Below are 15508 nucleotides of genomic sequence, written 5' to 3' on the forward strand. Positions count from 1 at the left end.
CCCATCCCACCGCAAGCCCTTCCTCACAGCTCACCACTTTGCACGGCTTTCCACACTTAAGCTGCTTAACTTTGCACTAACAACCTCTTAATTGCTAGGTTTCCAAAAGGCTTTCTATAAGTCTAGGGTACAGACTCACCCACTTTCAGCCCATATACCATGGAGTAGGCTAAGGCAGGGGACTGGGTACCTCTACCTACTTTCTGCCTTCCAGAAAGCTGTAGCTTTTATTTTTTAATTTTATTTAAAAGAGGATACAGGGTACCCAAGGCACCACAATAAAATGACATTAACTGTAAAATTACATTATTAATTCTTTAATCTCACTTGAGGCTTCAAGCTGTTGCTATGTCCAATTATCCGTGTAACCACCTGTCAGAATCCCGGCACTATTTAGCATTACCTCCAGGACAGCGGTGGGCCCGGTGGTCCGTCAGGTCTGCCAGAGACTCGAAGTCCTGCTGACAGTGATCGCAGGTGTAAATTGACTCATCTTCCACGTCTTCATCGTCCTCGTTCCTCTCCTCCTGACTTGTCACGCTGTTCCTGTCTTCCAGCGCACGGCTGGCTTTCCGATCGCACTCGGGTTCTCCTTCTAGGCCTCCTGCCAACAGGAAGAATGCAGTCCACATCAGCCAACGGGGTCTCGGGAAAGGGGTTTAAAAGAATCACCCAGTATTTATTACGATACATTTAATTACTCTACCTCCTGGGGTCCATTATCCTCGACACCTCTCAGTATATTAATATAGTGGGAGGGAGGGGGAGGGGGTTGTAGCATGTGGTGCAGTAATTCTCAACTAGATTCTTTAATTCGTGGCACAAATCTTCCAGGAGGACTTCGTGTCACCTTCCCTCTATGCATGGCTGCTGGGGGTTGTGACCCCTCAGGGAAGTGAGAATGCTTTAGCATTTGTTTCCTAAAATTCCAGTTCTATGGCACACCTCTCTGTAGCCCTACAGCCGCACCTAGCACACCCAGTCTCCCCCTGAAGTCCTCCCGCAGTTTAGAATGGAAACCTCTCAACCACGGTGACAATCACACACACACAAAACACAAAACCCAAGTCCCTGCAAATGTCCTATCTCTGGAAAAAAGAAAGGGCATGATGTTGACAGACCCAAAACTTGAATGGAGCTAGCCATGGTGGCAATGCCAGCAATCTCAGCACTAGAGAGACCGAGGTAGGAAAATTCCCGGTTCAAGGCCAAACGGAGCGACCTAATGAATCAACGGCCAGTCTGGGCACAGGGAAGCCCTGATTCAGCCAAACAAAGCAAAGACAAACAAAAAGCCTGAATACATCCAGCCCTTCCTGGTGACCAGGGAACCACCTAGACAGTAAACACCATGTGGGATGTTGGTAGTGGTTTCTGTAAGATTAACAACTGCTCTGGACATCATCCTATGCAGTAAGCCTGTGGCGGAGAAACCCTACATTCACATGCTCAGCAAATCCACGATTCTGAGTGCACAGCCCCATTTCACAGCCTCACACCCCACACCCCAGAGCATGATAAAGGAGCTCTGTCATGTGCTGAGGCGTCTTGTCTTGCAGAGAGGGACAGCTCTGTGAGTCCCATTTCAAAGGAGGGCCTTCCCATATCCACAAGAGGGGTAACATCTCAGCACCTCCAATCCCTTACCTCTGCTACCACAATTGTGGGAACAGGGAATAGCCTTAATCTTAGCAATTAACAGAACTTGTAAAGCAACACACAGAAAGAAAAAAAAAAATAACACGATTAACATACTCCACATGTTAGTAACCCTCATAAGTGTTGGTGGCTTAATTAAATGTGCCCATTAAAATACAGAGATCCTTGGATAGGGAAACCAAAGTGCCTGATCTCCCTTTCTACACACACTTGTCCTAAAACATGGGTCAGAAACTGGCAGCATTGATCTAAGTCAATGAAAAAGGCCACTGCCGTGCATAAACGTATTTATGCAAATAAATGCACACAAAGACTGCATACATGTGTATGTGCATATATGCCTGCACATAACTGTAACCAAAAAAGGCTTAGTAGACTTTTACATTCCCCAGGGTCGGTGACCAAGGCATCAGAGAGACTCGAAGCTAAGAGCCCATTCAACTTGAGGTGCAAAGCACAGGCCCATAAATATTTCAATTTAGAAAGAGATGATGTTATAAGGGCTCTATTTCTCCTGTCTGCAAAGAACACACATTTCCAACCCCCCAGCATCAAGAACCTGGGAACACAAATCAGCTCATTGGAGAGCCAGCTGCCGCCTTCCATGGCAGGGAAGAGTGTAGGGCGCACGGCAGAGGCAGTAAAAATCAATGCTTCCATTTGTGGCCCATCAAAACATCTCTCTTCTTACCAATTAAGGGATGTACAATTTTTAGGTTCTTTTATTACCAGAACAAGCCAACTCCCGGCAATATAGAAATCCCATTAAAAGCATATTTATCTCAGGGAATCTGATCCACAGCAGCAACGACATTGTGAGAAACAGAAAATGAAGAAATAAAACCTATCATTCAAGGCTTCTGAAATCATCATCATCACACAGAGTGCTTACACAGGCAAGCACTGCTCTCTGAAACTCTAGTTTACTGTCTCTTTCCTTAATTTAAAAACAAAAACAAAGAAAACCTTCTGTAGAGGATTTAAAAGAGTCATAATTCCAGCATTATCTGCTCTACCAACTCTCTAGATACTAAGTTACACTCCGCACCAAGCCTTTGCTACTTTACTTAACACACAGTTTAATAGACATATTTAAATTACCCCCTTGTTATTTTTTTTTTTGCCATATTTACTTGGCAATTTTAGCTGTAATAGCTCAGCGAATCCACAATTGGAACCACAGACACTGCACTGTGTTTGATCTCTTTAAATCTGGTACATCCTGTTGACTCGGGAGTACATAAATCAGAATGTCAACCCTCAGATTTTACAAGGCAAAAACCCATAAAGGCGTCCAAGAGCATAAAGCTGTCTTAAGAAACTGTCACTTCCTCTATGTCTGGCTGCTAATGGGAAGGGAGGGCGGCTGTGCAGAAAGGAGCAAGAGAAAGAAGGAAGCAAAGGGGCAGGGGCAGAAGCCAGCTCGGGCTAGATGAAGGCCCAGACCTCACAGATCCAGCCTCCCAGGGTGAACAGCTCCTCTAGCCTGACCTTCAAGGAAAGTACTGCCAAACAGTCCAAGTTCTGAGAAAGAGATTTTCCCTTAAGACTCAGCACCCAAGGACTCTGAAACAAAAAAAGAACCCCCTGACCCTTGGCAGTCAGACTCTGTGCAGTTTCCTGCCAGGAAAGGACTCTTGCTGGGCAGCACCCAGGAGGCAGAGGCAGGCAGATCTCTGAGTTTGAGGGCAGCCTGGTCTACAAAGCAAGTTCCAGGACAGCCAGAGCTACACAGACTGTCTCAAAACTCAACAACAGTAAAAGAAGGAAAGAAAGGAGAGAGGGAAGGAAGGAAGAAAAGAGAAAGAGGAGGAAGAATAGAAAGAACCCTGCTTTCCTATTCAGCAGCACAAGAATTTTACCAGAAGGGGGAAAGAACAAAAATTGATTTTGTTTGTTTGTTTGTTTATTTAAAGATTTATTAATTTTATGCATTTGAGTGTTCTATCTGCATGTACACCTGCATGCCAGAAGAGGGCATCAGATCACATTATAGATAGTTGTGAGCCACCATGTGGTTGCTGTGAATTGAGCTCAGAACTTCTGGAACAGCAGCCAATACTCGTACTGCTGAGCCATCTGTTCAGCCCATCTTTTCTTTTTGTAAGAGAAGAAAACAGAGGCTCCCCAGAATCACCCCCAAGCTATACAAGAAATGCAACCTACACTGTTCATCTGTTGAAACATCACCTCTCAGAGGTCCAAGGCTCTGGAGCCAGCATCCCTCCCCCCCACCCCACCCCCCGAGCAATTTCTAGCTTCTCTCTATCCTGAATGCACCAGGGTAAGCTGCACAACAAACCCTTAGGATCAGATGACTGGCCTGCCCTATTCCTCAAACCCCGTTCATCTAGTCAGGGATTATCCTGCCTTTTCCATTCCTGTCCTGACCAGCCTCCTGGTCTCACTCTGAGACTGAACATGGCTGAAACAACCACAAGAGGTAGAGGTCCAGGCTTGGTCCAAGTCCCTACCAAGTGTCATCCCTGAGTCTGGCACAGTGGCCTCCTGACTTCAACCAGAGTTGACCTATGGGCCCCTCGAGCTATCCCGAGATCAGACAAAGCACTCAGCAAGCTGGGCAAAGGCAGCCTGCTGGTTTCTCCTCTGTCAAGGCCTCTGGGTCTATGAGGGCCTTCCTGAAAAGCTGTTAGCCACCTCCCAGCCCACTTTGGTTCTCCCAGATACCATCAACATCAGGTGAAGCCTTGAACAGGGGAAAGCCAAGCTACAAGAACTTTGCATGAAGCTACTCTCTTGTGGTCACGTGCTTGGGATGGGAAATCAAATGAGCCAGAGAACACCGTCTTCAAAGTCCAAACTGACACCTGCCTCTACTTCCCAGGCCTCACGCTCCACCACAGACAACTCAGTTTGACGCTTTCTCCGGTTTTGCCCGGGAAGCTGGCATTAACTGGAGCTTTGTGGGATGCCCAGTACCATCCAAGCATCCAAGTACATCCCCAGCTGAGCAATGCTACAAGCAGTCGCTACCGTGTCCCCACTCTAGGTGATGAAAATAGGGTTCTACAGCTCAGTCAAAGGCAGAAGGGAAGAGGCAGGGCCACCATGCTGTCCACTAACAACAGGGACAAGAAACAACCAGCCAAGTGTGGAGGAATGTGTACAGACCATCAAAGCCATCTGGAGGGCCGGAATGGCCACATAGGCCCAGCTGCTTCTGCCCAGGAACTAATACCTCCGGCTCCCTAGCAGCAGAGAGATGTCCTTTCCCCTCACCCACCTAACATAAACTCCCTGCACAGACCCAAGACCCCTGCCCACCCTGCCCTTGCTGTGAGAGCGCTTGGTACAAAAACAGCTCGTGTGAACCAATTTGCTTTTTCTCTCTCGTTCACTATGGAAGTCTGCATTTTCTAAAGACACCAAAATAGTTCTCATTCCACCTGTTCCTCTGCAAGAAGCCTTTGACCCTGCACCCATCAAGAAGAACCTACTCCCCCTCCACCAGCGCTCCCCCCCAGGCTGGCCCCTAACCAAGAGAATGCAATGGAACTGATGTACAGACTAAGGCTAAGAGGAGGAGCTTGGGGCTTCCCAGTAGGTCTCCTGGGATAATCCCACTGGGAACGAAGCTGCCAGACTGTGAGAAGCTAAGGTTAGCACAGTTACCACTTAACTCCCAACCTCTAGTACCAACCACCAGCCATGGGGACACACCAGTTCAGACTTCCAATCCTGATCATTCTGACAGCTGTATGTTTGGCCACCACATCACTATCACTTAAGAAACACCAAGAGAACCTACCACCAAAGCCTACAGAATAAGAAGAAATGACGACTGTCAGTCACTCTAAAGCACTGAGCATGGGTGTCTTGGCAGGCTGTAAGAACTGGGCATAGCTTGCCCATCAGCCATGGGGCATAGCTGTGGCTACTTCTGCTCACTACCATCCCCCAGCCTTGGATGCAAACACCACACACAATGGGCACTCAGTAAGTGATGAGCATGTGGGAAAAAGAATTAGTTTCAAAGAACCAAGTCTCTACCTACAAGGGTGAGGACAAAAGGAAAGTAGATGTCACAGCACTGTTTAGCGGATGGTGTCAAATGGCACACAAAGATACTATCTTTTAAGTTGAAAAACTTAAATATTGCTGATCTCAAAGCACCCAGCCTTTCTGTACAGAGAGCCTTCCCTGTCACACTGGGCACCACCTTCTTGCACACACTCCACCATGCCATCCCACCCTATGAAACACAACCCCCAAACCCAAAGATGTGGGCTGGAGGTTTCTAGTAACAGAGGCCATGACACACCCTGCTTCTCAGAAGGAAGGTTCCCTCACCACACCAAGCCACAATCCTCCACAGGGTGACAGCGTGAGGGAGTTCCACAGTCTCTGATGAAAGCACCACACACCCCAAGAAGTGTCAGGGAGGGAGCAGCAGTTTGTCAAAGGTAGGGGAAGGTGTGTCAGCCTCCCCAGCAGGGAGAATAGTGGGTCCTCTGCCCAAAGCTTCCTTGACATGGTAACTTGATGCCTAGATACCATGGCAACTCCAAGTTTCAGACAGAGAGGCAAACTACATTAGGAGGACCCCAGAAAAGACAGCTCTGATTCCATATCTCCAACTAACCACTGCATAGGATGTGAAAAAAGCTGGATGGAAAACAACTGTGCTTGCCCAATGCTGAGAGAGAGCAGGGGAAAGTCTGGCACTGTCAGTCTGGGAGACTTCCTGGACTCCTGACCTGGGGCTGCTGGAGCTCCTCAGCACCTAAGGGTGGCTGAGACAAACTCAGCAGAAATCACCATTGGCTAAAGCCCCTCTATTCTGGTCCTAGCCAATGCACTGTGCCCGGATGGGGGCCTCTTCTCCTCCCAGGAAGAAGCGCAGAATCAGCTTTCAGGTACAGAGCCCTGAATATCCTGAGAACCTTCAAGAACCACGGAGAAGGTCTGTCTTTGGGACTTCTGGCACGAGCACCATGTAATAGAGGCTGGAGACTGCAATAACTCAGTGGCAGAGCCAGAGAGAATGTGTAAGTGGCAGCAATCACACTCCTTCGTTCACTCTCCCTTCCCCCACAAATGCCTCCTGAGTGCTCGGTTTGTGCCAGGCATAATATACACATTTGCTACAAGTTAAGTGTACTTGCTAGCCCTGTTTATCTTGGTGGTCTCAAAGCCCACAGAAAGCCTGACACTGACACAAACACACACGCACGCACACACACACAAACACACTGAATAAATGTGTGGGCAAATGAGTGAGCGGTGAATAGCAGAAGGGAAAATGGAGCAGAAATATGGGTTAGACAGACAGCTCCAGATGCCCCCTGCTACATATGACCTCAGAAGTGTCCCCGGCCTGAGCCTCTGGTTCCTGCTGCGCCCACAAGGCCCCGAGTGGGACCCACAGCATATGTTTCTGCCACAGCAAGCAGAGAGCAACACTCACTGACAGCCATGGTAGGATGTGAGACCAGTTAAGCCACGCCTACTAATAAGTGCATGAGCCTAGTGGAGTTCTTAGGGGGGGAGGAGGAAGAGCGGGCCAAGGCAGAAAAAGGGATCAGAGAAAGAGGGGGCCTGGCATTAAGGAGAGGGATCAAGTCAACAGTCAGCCAGGCAGTCAAGTGCCTAGAAGACCTCTTCTCATCTTTTCTCACAATCAGACCTAGATGTGAACCAGCGCACTCTACCTCTGAGGAAAGCAGAACCATCTAGTGCTGAGTTGCAGGTACATCCAAGGGCTGAGAGCGCACTGGCTGGGAAACATCAAGACACCAGGCACAACCCAAGACTCATAGACAGTTACTGGACGTCGACAGTCACTTAAATAACAATACACAAAAGGAGCAGATGGTTGTCTTTACAGTTCAGGAGCAATGGAAAGAAAAGAAAGGACAAGAGCCACAGGCTGTGAAACCATCTAGCCTCAGTTTAAATCTACATCCCACCATTTAGCAAGTGGGAACTTTGGACAAGTCATTTCCTGTCCCTGAAGCTCATTTAAATCTGCAACTGTTGTAATGAGGTAATAAATATGAAACCTGGCACCTAGTCCATAGGATGTAAGAAAATGGCTCATGGGTTCTGGCTTATTGCTGCTGTGAGTCAAACCCAACACACACAACAACATGACCCAGGCAAGGGTTAAAGCTATCATAAAGCAAGTGAGGCTTTGTGTGTTTGTAAGGATGAAGAATGGGAAGATCAAGGCACATGCCCCCGTGAAAGGCATAAAAATGTTCACGTAGAACACCACCCCCATCACCCAATAAACCTCACTTGCCCAGAGAAGAGCTTTGAGTGACTGAGCCAGTTCCAAATGTCCTTCTCCCTAAACAAGTTTGCTGTGCGACTTGAGTCTGCCAGGGACCAGCACTGACAATCTACCTCACACACTTCACTGACCCACCCCTCTTGTCCTTGCCCCCACTGTGGCTGAGGGGGAAGCAGGCTAGAAGGTAACCCCCATTTTCATGTTTATTGGGGGCAACATTTTCCTAAGTAACAAATCTATACCTCCACCCCAATTAGCATGTTTGTGCATCCATTGTGGACCCCCAGTTCTGAAGTAGTGATTATTTATCTGTATGTTTGTAAAATCTGCAGTGAAAACTAGGGTTTAATAGTCAGTTTAAGGTGCTCTTGACAGCAGAACTCTTGGCAAATATTTCAATACACAACTTATTGCTCATGTTCGGCCTCTTAAAGAAGGAAGTAACTATGGCCCGCTGCGGGTTCATGGATGGAAGTCATATCAGGGTCAGGCTGCACCACCTTGCATGAACCTTGTTAGATATACTGTCTCAGATGTCCATGAGGAACTGGTTTAACCCAACACCCCAGCTGACCCTGGAAATGACCAGAACCTTCCAGAGAACATGTCTTCATTCATGAGATATTCTGGAGCCTGCAACCAAAAAATGGCTAACCCTGTTTTAGCCAAGGTTTCCTCCTCCCTCCACACCTTTCATCTTGCGTCCCAGCTAGCTTGCCTATCCCTGCAATTAAACACCTCGACCAAAGGCAACTTGGGGAAGAAAGGGTTTATTTGGCTTACAATCCAATGTCACAATTCATCAGTGAGGAGAGTCAGGGCAGGAATTCAGTCAAGGCAGGAGCTGATACAGAAGCCGTGAAGTGTTACTTACTGTCCTGCTTAACCTGCTTTCTTATACAGCCCAGAGCCATCTGCCCAAGGATGGCACCACCCACAGTGTGCTGGGCCCTTTCACACCAAATCATTAATGAAGAAATAGCACGCAGATATGTCTACAGGCCAGTCTGATGAAGGCACCTTATCAACTGAAGTTTCTCTTCCCAGATAATCCCAATTGTGTCAAATTGACAGGAACAAAGCTAAACTAAACTAACCAGCACTATCTTGTGATTCATAGCCCATTAAAAAGAAATGTTACCATTAGACTGATTATACAGAAAGCCAAGTAGCTCAGACTGGGGTAAAAGCCAATTGCCACTCAGACACCAAGTGAAGCTAATCTCTAGTGTCACACAAACTGTACACACAGGACATTCCTGGGAGGTCAGTGAGATACAAGAGAGTGGCCCTCCCTGGCTACCAGAGATAGTTGTCACCCTGTGGAAAGTGATACCCTGTGGAGAGTTGTCACCCTGTTCACAGCCTTGCTAGCATTTATTTATTTATTTGTTTGTTTGTTTGTTTGTTTGTTTGTTTAGATCCTTAAAAGAAGCCTTCATTTTTATATAAAATCTCTGGAAATTTAAAAATTAATTTATTTTGCATGTATTCACGTACTACATACGATGCATGTCACAACACACACGAGGGAAGTCATGACAACTTAGAAGAGTCTTCTCTCTTGCCACCTGGGCTCCAGAGATCGAACTCAGGTTATCAGGCCTGGTATATATGCTCTTACCCACTAAACAATCTTGCTGGTCCCAAACCTCTGGATTTCTATGTGTTAACTTTAAGTTTTAAGAAACAATATAAGCTGGACTTGGTGATGCACACCTTTAATCCCAGTATTCAGGAGGCAGAGGCAGGCAGATCTGAGTTCAAGACCAGCCTGGTCTACAGGACTCTGAGGGCTACACAGAGAGATTCTGGGGACTGTGTGGAGGGAGGAAGGGAGGGAGGAAGAGGGAGGGAGGGAGGGAGGGAGGGGGAGAGAGATTTTGGAAGAGTGGATTAGTCCAAAAGCTCAACTAGGAGTCTCTGCCATGGTCCACAGGACCCACCAGGGACTCTCACATCCAGGGCCACCTGCTCAGCACTCCTTAGGTGAGGAACATGACAATGTCCTTTCTTTGGACGCTATAATCATGATTACTCACACTGCTGAGCCTTATCCTCATTCCGAACACAAGGGTGGTCAGGCCATGAGCTCTTGCTGCCATCACTCCTGTTTCTGGCAACCAGGCCCTGGTCAGCAGCAAGCTTCCTCCCAGGTACAAATGTGCACTCAAATCTGCCATCCACCAACATTCCCCAAATACCTACCAGGTCCTAGCCACCATCTGAAGCACTGCAAGCACCCCACAGAACCGAGCACAGCTCTGTACTATGAAAAAGTCGACATTCAGTCACAAGCACCTTGCTGACTGTCTATAAAGTAGGGGAGACATTCTCCCCCCAACCCAGCTGTTCAAACGTGGAGTCCATCCTCAAACACACAGGGATACGCAGCTCCCTCGGCCCACAGCAGACCTGCACAAGCTCACCTGAGATAGGTATGGTAGGAGGGGAAGCAACAGGGCAGGTGGGAAGGAGGGGAGGAGGAGAGTGGACATAAGGGGGGACAGCCAATCAAATGCTCTTGCAGAAAGGGAAAATAAAAATGGTTTCCATTAAGCAGTTAACAGTGACAGTCCTCCGAGCTACACAACCTTAAAAGAACCAATCTCACCACGTGCAGTGGTAAAGAACTGGAGGACAAAGCCACCCCGCAACTATGAAAACTGCACACTGTGACTTGCTAGTGACCTCCTAATATGGTGACCACTCTGTTCTCCCAGAGCTGCCAGATGACATCTCCAAGCAGGCCAGAGGTGGGCAGGGGAAGAGGGTGTTCAGGACCCCATGGGTGCTAGATCAATCCAGCTGATTTGTGGCTAGGGCCAGGCTTGGCTCCCCTAATTGTTCCAGATCCTGGTACAGAATTCAAGGCCAAGATGCTGAGGCAAAAATCACCCCCCTTGTGGTGGCTGCAGAAGTATGAGGGAACGGGGAGTGAAGGAGTCTGCCCTTCTCTAACCAGAACCCATGCCCGCTGCAGAAGCTTGGCTGGGAATGAGAGTTCACAGAGAGAGAGCCCAAAGCAAGGAAAACCAAAGCCGCTGTGGCTTCCAAGTTCCGTGCACCTCTCTAGTCCTCAGTGGGACTATCTGTAAGTTAAGGCATGTACTGTGGGAAGCAGCTTCCCACCCAGGAAGAAATTCCTGCTTCTGCATTCTTCTGCAAGATCTCCTCCAGAAGCTCAGGGGCCCACCAGGCCAACTCTGCCTCACCAGCCAGGGCTACCCTAAGTAAGTCCTACGCCTTGCTTCCTGCCCACCCTCAAAGGTACCGTGGGCACTTGTTAAATACACCTCCTTCTGCTATTGATCACTGCAATTTGTTGGACCAGCTTCCCTTGCCCTTTAGCATCCAGCATAAGGTCTGGTACACAGTAGCTGCTCCAAAAAAAGACTTGAGCCAGGTGGTGGCACATGTCTTTAATCCCAGCATCAGGAGGCAGAAAGGTAGGAGGATTGCTATGAGTTCAAGGCCACCCTGGTCTACATATAGATTCAAGACTAGCCAAAGGTACATAATAACACCCTGTCTTGAAAAAGAAAAAAAGGAAGGGAGGGAGGGAGGGAGGGAGGGAGGGAGGGAGGGAGGGAAGGAGGGAAGGAGGGAAGGAGGGAGGGAAGGAGGCGGGCTGAAGTGAACAAGAATCATGCCAGGAAAGACTTATCCCACTGTGACACACAATGATCTTGCTGTTGGTACAGCTCAGTGGCAGTGTACTTGCCTAGCATGTCCTTGAGTTTTACCCATAGAACAGCTAAAAACAAACAAACAAATAAATAGGTCCAGGCATGGACCTGTATAAAGACAGAGCCTTGGGGAGAATAAGATGGTGGGAACAGAGCCAAGAAGAGGCCCCTTATTCAGCCTCTACCAGGATGCAAGTGATCTCTGATACTGGAGACCCATAGCCTAGGCTCCAAGGCCTTTATACCCAATACCGGAAACATCCCCTACCACGGACCCTCCAACCCAGGGCCTTCAACCCAGCTTCTGTGCAGCTCTGAGTAAGCCAAGAGTCCCCTCTCCTCCAGCCACAAAGCAAAGATTGTATAAGAACAATACAGATTAACCAGTGACTGATCACACAGCGGCAGTCTGGTGGGTGTCACATCCCAGAATCCACAGGGCTCCTGGAGAAAAGCAGACAGTCTGCTGGGTGCTTTTCTCGGCAGCACATTTCTGAATACCGGGTCTCATCTAATCCACACCGGTTACCCACTGAACAGGACAACTCCAGCTTACCTCTGGGGACCCTGACCAGCAGCAGGTTTCTTTCAGAAACTATAGCTTAACCCCATCTGCTTGCTAAGGTCTGTCTGGTTTCTGCTTGTTTTACTCTAGCCCCCAAGAGAAAGTCTGGGGTCTCACAAGTAGGCTGTAAGATGTTCAGAGTCTGAAACCTAGATTCCTACAGCAACCCATGGAGCAAAACCAGCAGCCTGCTGCCCACCAAGCACCTTCACCAGCAAGAGAACTGAGGGGTCTCCAGATTCTCATAATTTTCCTGCTGGGATAGACAGATGGAGGAGTTCTGCACGCTGGCCTCCAATCCACGAATCTCCATTTCCACACAAGAAGAGCAGAGACTTCAGATTAACCATAGGTCAGAGGTCAAGTGGGCAACACAAAGGAAGCTTCTAGACTCACCCTGGGGTTTGGCTATCTCCACCCAAGGGTCAATATGGAAGTGATCTTTATGCATGCGCACACACACACAAATGCAAATGCACGCGATCGTGTATACACACACACACACACACACACACACACACACACACACACACACATGGCACCCCACTCACCCCCAGGCTCATCCCCAAACCATCACTTAACTCATATTTCAAACTGCTCTTGATGCTCTTTAGTCAACATGAGGCAGAACCCTTTTATTAAATGCTGCTAATTTTTTATTGATCACACTGTGAATCATTTCATTTTTCCATTACCGCAAATGTCTCCTATCAGGGCTCCGTAATGACGCTCCTTTATGCAGTCTTGAGCAACTTGTCACTTTTAATCAGCTTTCAGTTTCAGTGTGGCTCAAAAAATTAGAAAAGAGGCTCTTTGTGTCATTATTGCTTTTGTTTAAAGGAAAGAAAAAGTTTCCATACAGGAAAGATTATTATACTTGGAATAAATACACAGGAATCAAATTCAGACTAAATTCCTCCCTGACTCTAACCAATTTTAGCATTAGCTCTTATTATTTTTTTTAGGTTTATTTTCATGGAAAGACTGTGCATAATTATTGTTCGTACCCTCCCAAAACACTTATGTTACTAAAGTGCGAAATGTCTTCTAACACAAAGACAGATCTCTGGGAAGTAATTACAGAAATGCATTCAGGGGCAATAATTCCATATTAGCTGTCAGCAGCAGACATCCTCAGAAAGGCACTTGTTACCAAGGAATTATTTTTGTTGCTGTCGAAGGCATGGCAGGCAAGTCCAAACCAAAGACTGCCTCTGACCGGAAACATGGGTTCCCTCATCAAGGGTCAAATTAAGTTTAAATCATTACCTTGAAGCCCAGCAAACTCGTACCTGACTGTCTATTGTGGAGACGTTTTTGAGACGCACTCGAGCGCAACACGGTCTTCCCTTTCGCAGCGTGGTGCAATTACCTTGAGTCTCAAAAGGATTCTGCCAGGAGCTTGTCACAATAGGGAAAGAGGAGGTGGCAGGGTGTCTATTAAATGCTAACTCATGTCACCAAACAGAATTTTCAAGAATTATAAATTGCCGAGCTGCCTCTGGGCTGACCCCCCTCGTGTTAAGAAGAGCCCAGAATATTATCTGGAAAGTGCAGGAATTTGCATCAAAGGCAGGAGAGGTCACTCTGCAGGGACCTACGGGGTGCAGCTGAGGAGACAGACCAGAGCCCAGTATCAGTCTACAGAAAGTATGGGCGGCCATGCAGTAGGGGTAAAGAAACTCACTAAGAAGAGAAGTTGGCACAGGAGATGCCTGGCTTCTAGGTGAGCATTATTCCTAACTCTTGGCGTGTCCGCGAGCCACAAATGTTTTTCCTCGCTAAGCCTCCATTTCCCCAACTTTATTCCCCCACCTCAAGGCTCTTTCGCAATATTAAGGGAACAAATTTCCATCATACATGTTTCTGTCCCGGGCTTGTTCTCCCATTTGCAAAATGCCAAGACCTGTTCTAGATGCTAAAAGAAGCCACCAAACCTCCATACTGGGAGGAAGCAGATTAAAAAACAGAAGGTTGAGGGTCCTCATGTATCTCAGGGAATCTGCTTAGAGTGGCCAAGCCTCAGTTTCCCCATCTCTAAAAAGGACCTGCTGAAGGTCGCTGCCTTTGCAAATCATAGAAAGATACAAGTGTGGGCTTCTGAATCTGCTCAGCTACCATTGCTTCCAAAGTGACAGGTACTTGCTGAGGCGGCTCAGCAGAGGCTCATCCACCCTGAAGTTGTCCCTCCCTGGTATATTTACAAGTAGAAGCTGCATAGCAATTAAAATGAATGAAACAGGGCTGTAGGGATCACCATAGGGCCTGCAAGCATAAGCTGAGAGAAAACAATGGGTGGCAAAAGATGAAGCCCTCTTACATACAATACACCAACAGAGACTTGCAAAACTCTGTTCACATTCTGATATTGCTCAAGAAGAAAGGCAGGTACAGAAGTAATGGGCGTCAATCCTTCCAGAGGAAGGAAAACCGTTCAGAGCTCTGTGGGTGAATGAGGAGGTGTATGAAGGTAACTTCCTAGATGGCCCTTATTCCCTTTCTTACATGTGAAATAGTTCACTTAAATAAATACTACCTGCTGAGCTACTGAAGTTTGAAGTGCTAAATTCGAAGAAGAAAGAGGAGGAAGAGGAAAAGGAGAAGGAGGATGAGGATGAGGAGGAGAGATGGAAAGGAGTGTAAATTTGACAACCACAATGGAAGCACAGGGTTTTAGGTGGAAAACACTATGTGGGTGGGGGTGGGGGGACACACAGGCAACTCAGTGTACAGCTACAGCCCAAGATCACGCATGTTCGGTCTACCCAGCATGCTCACAATGCAGCCAGAGGTGGTGCTCACACCTAAGGAAGATTCTGTGTTCAACTTCCTCCCTCCATCCAGAGTAGTGCAAATGGGCAAAGAAGAAGCGGAAAAATGAGAGGGCTTTCAATATGAAACATGAAAGGGTACCAAAATCTCTCTTTCTACCAGAACAGGACCCTGCCCCGTCTCTTTAGTATTCCCAAAGCCTCAAACACAATGGCGCAGTCAGCATGCACAAATGCCAGCTCTGAGTAACCGAGTGAACATGGAATGGGATGAAGTGAAGCCATTTGTACAGTGAGTATTCAGAGCAGGTGGACAGCATCATTAGTTGTTTTTACTTGATATTTAAAATTGTGTGTGTGTGTGTGTGTGTGTGTGTGTGCTCACTCGCACACTGGCCACGTTAATGCATGTGGAGGTCAGAGAACAACCTGCAGGAGTCAGCTCTCTTCTCCCACCATGCAGAGTCTGGGAATTGAACTCAGGTCATCAAGCTTTGGCAAGTGCCTTTACCCCCTGAGCCATTTTGCTGGCCCAAGCAAGTCATTTCTAAATAAATGTAGATTTCTG

At 47.6% G+C, this 15508-nt stretch overlaps 1 protein-coding gene across 2 annotated transcripts in view; it reads right to left on the reverse strand.

The window, feature by feature from the left end:
* ZNF423 (zinc finger protein 423) overlaps nt 1-15508 on the reverse strand; it is a 286423-nt gene that overhangs the window by 189720 nt on the left and 81195 nt on the right. For both annotated transcript variants that reach the window (XM_080937369.1, XM_080937371.1), the window contains exon 3: nt 404-604. In XM_080937369.1, coding sequence (XP_080793495.1) covers nt 404-604 — 201 coding nt within the window. The remainder of the gene's footprint in view (nt 1-403; nt 605-15508) is intronic.

The sequence above is a fragment of the Micromys minutus genome, assembly GCF_963924665.1.
Source record: "Micromys minutus genome assembly, chromosome: 24".
In the NCBI taxonomy this organism is placed as follows: Eukaryota; Metazoa; Chordata; class Mammalia; order Rodentia; family Muridae; genus Micromys; species Micromys minutus.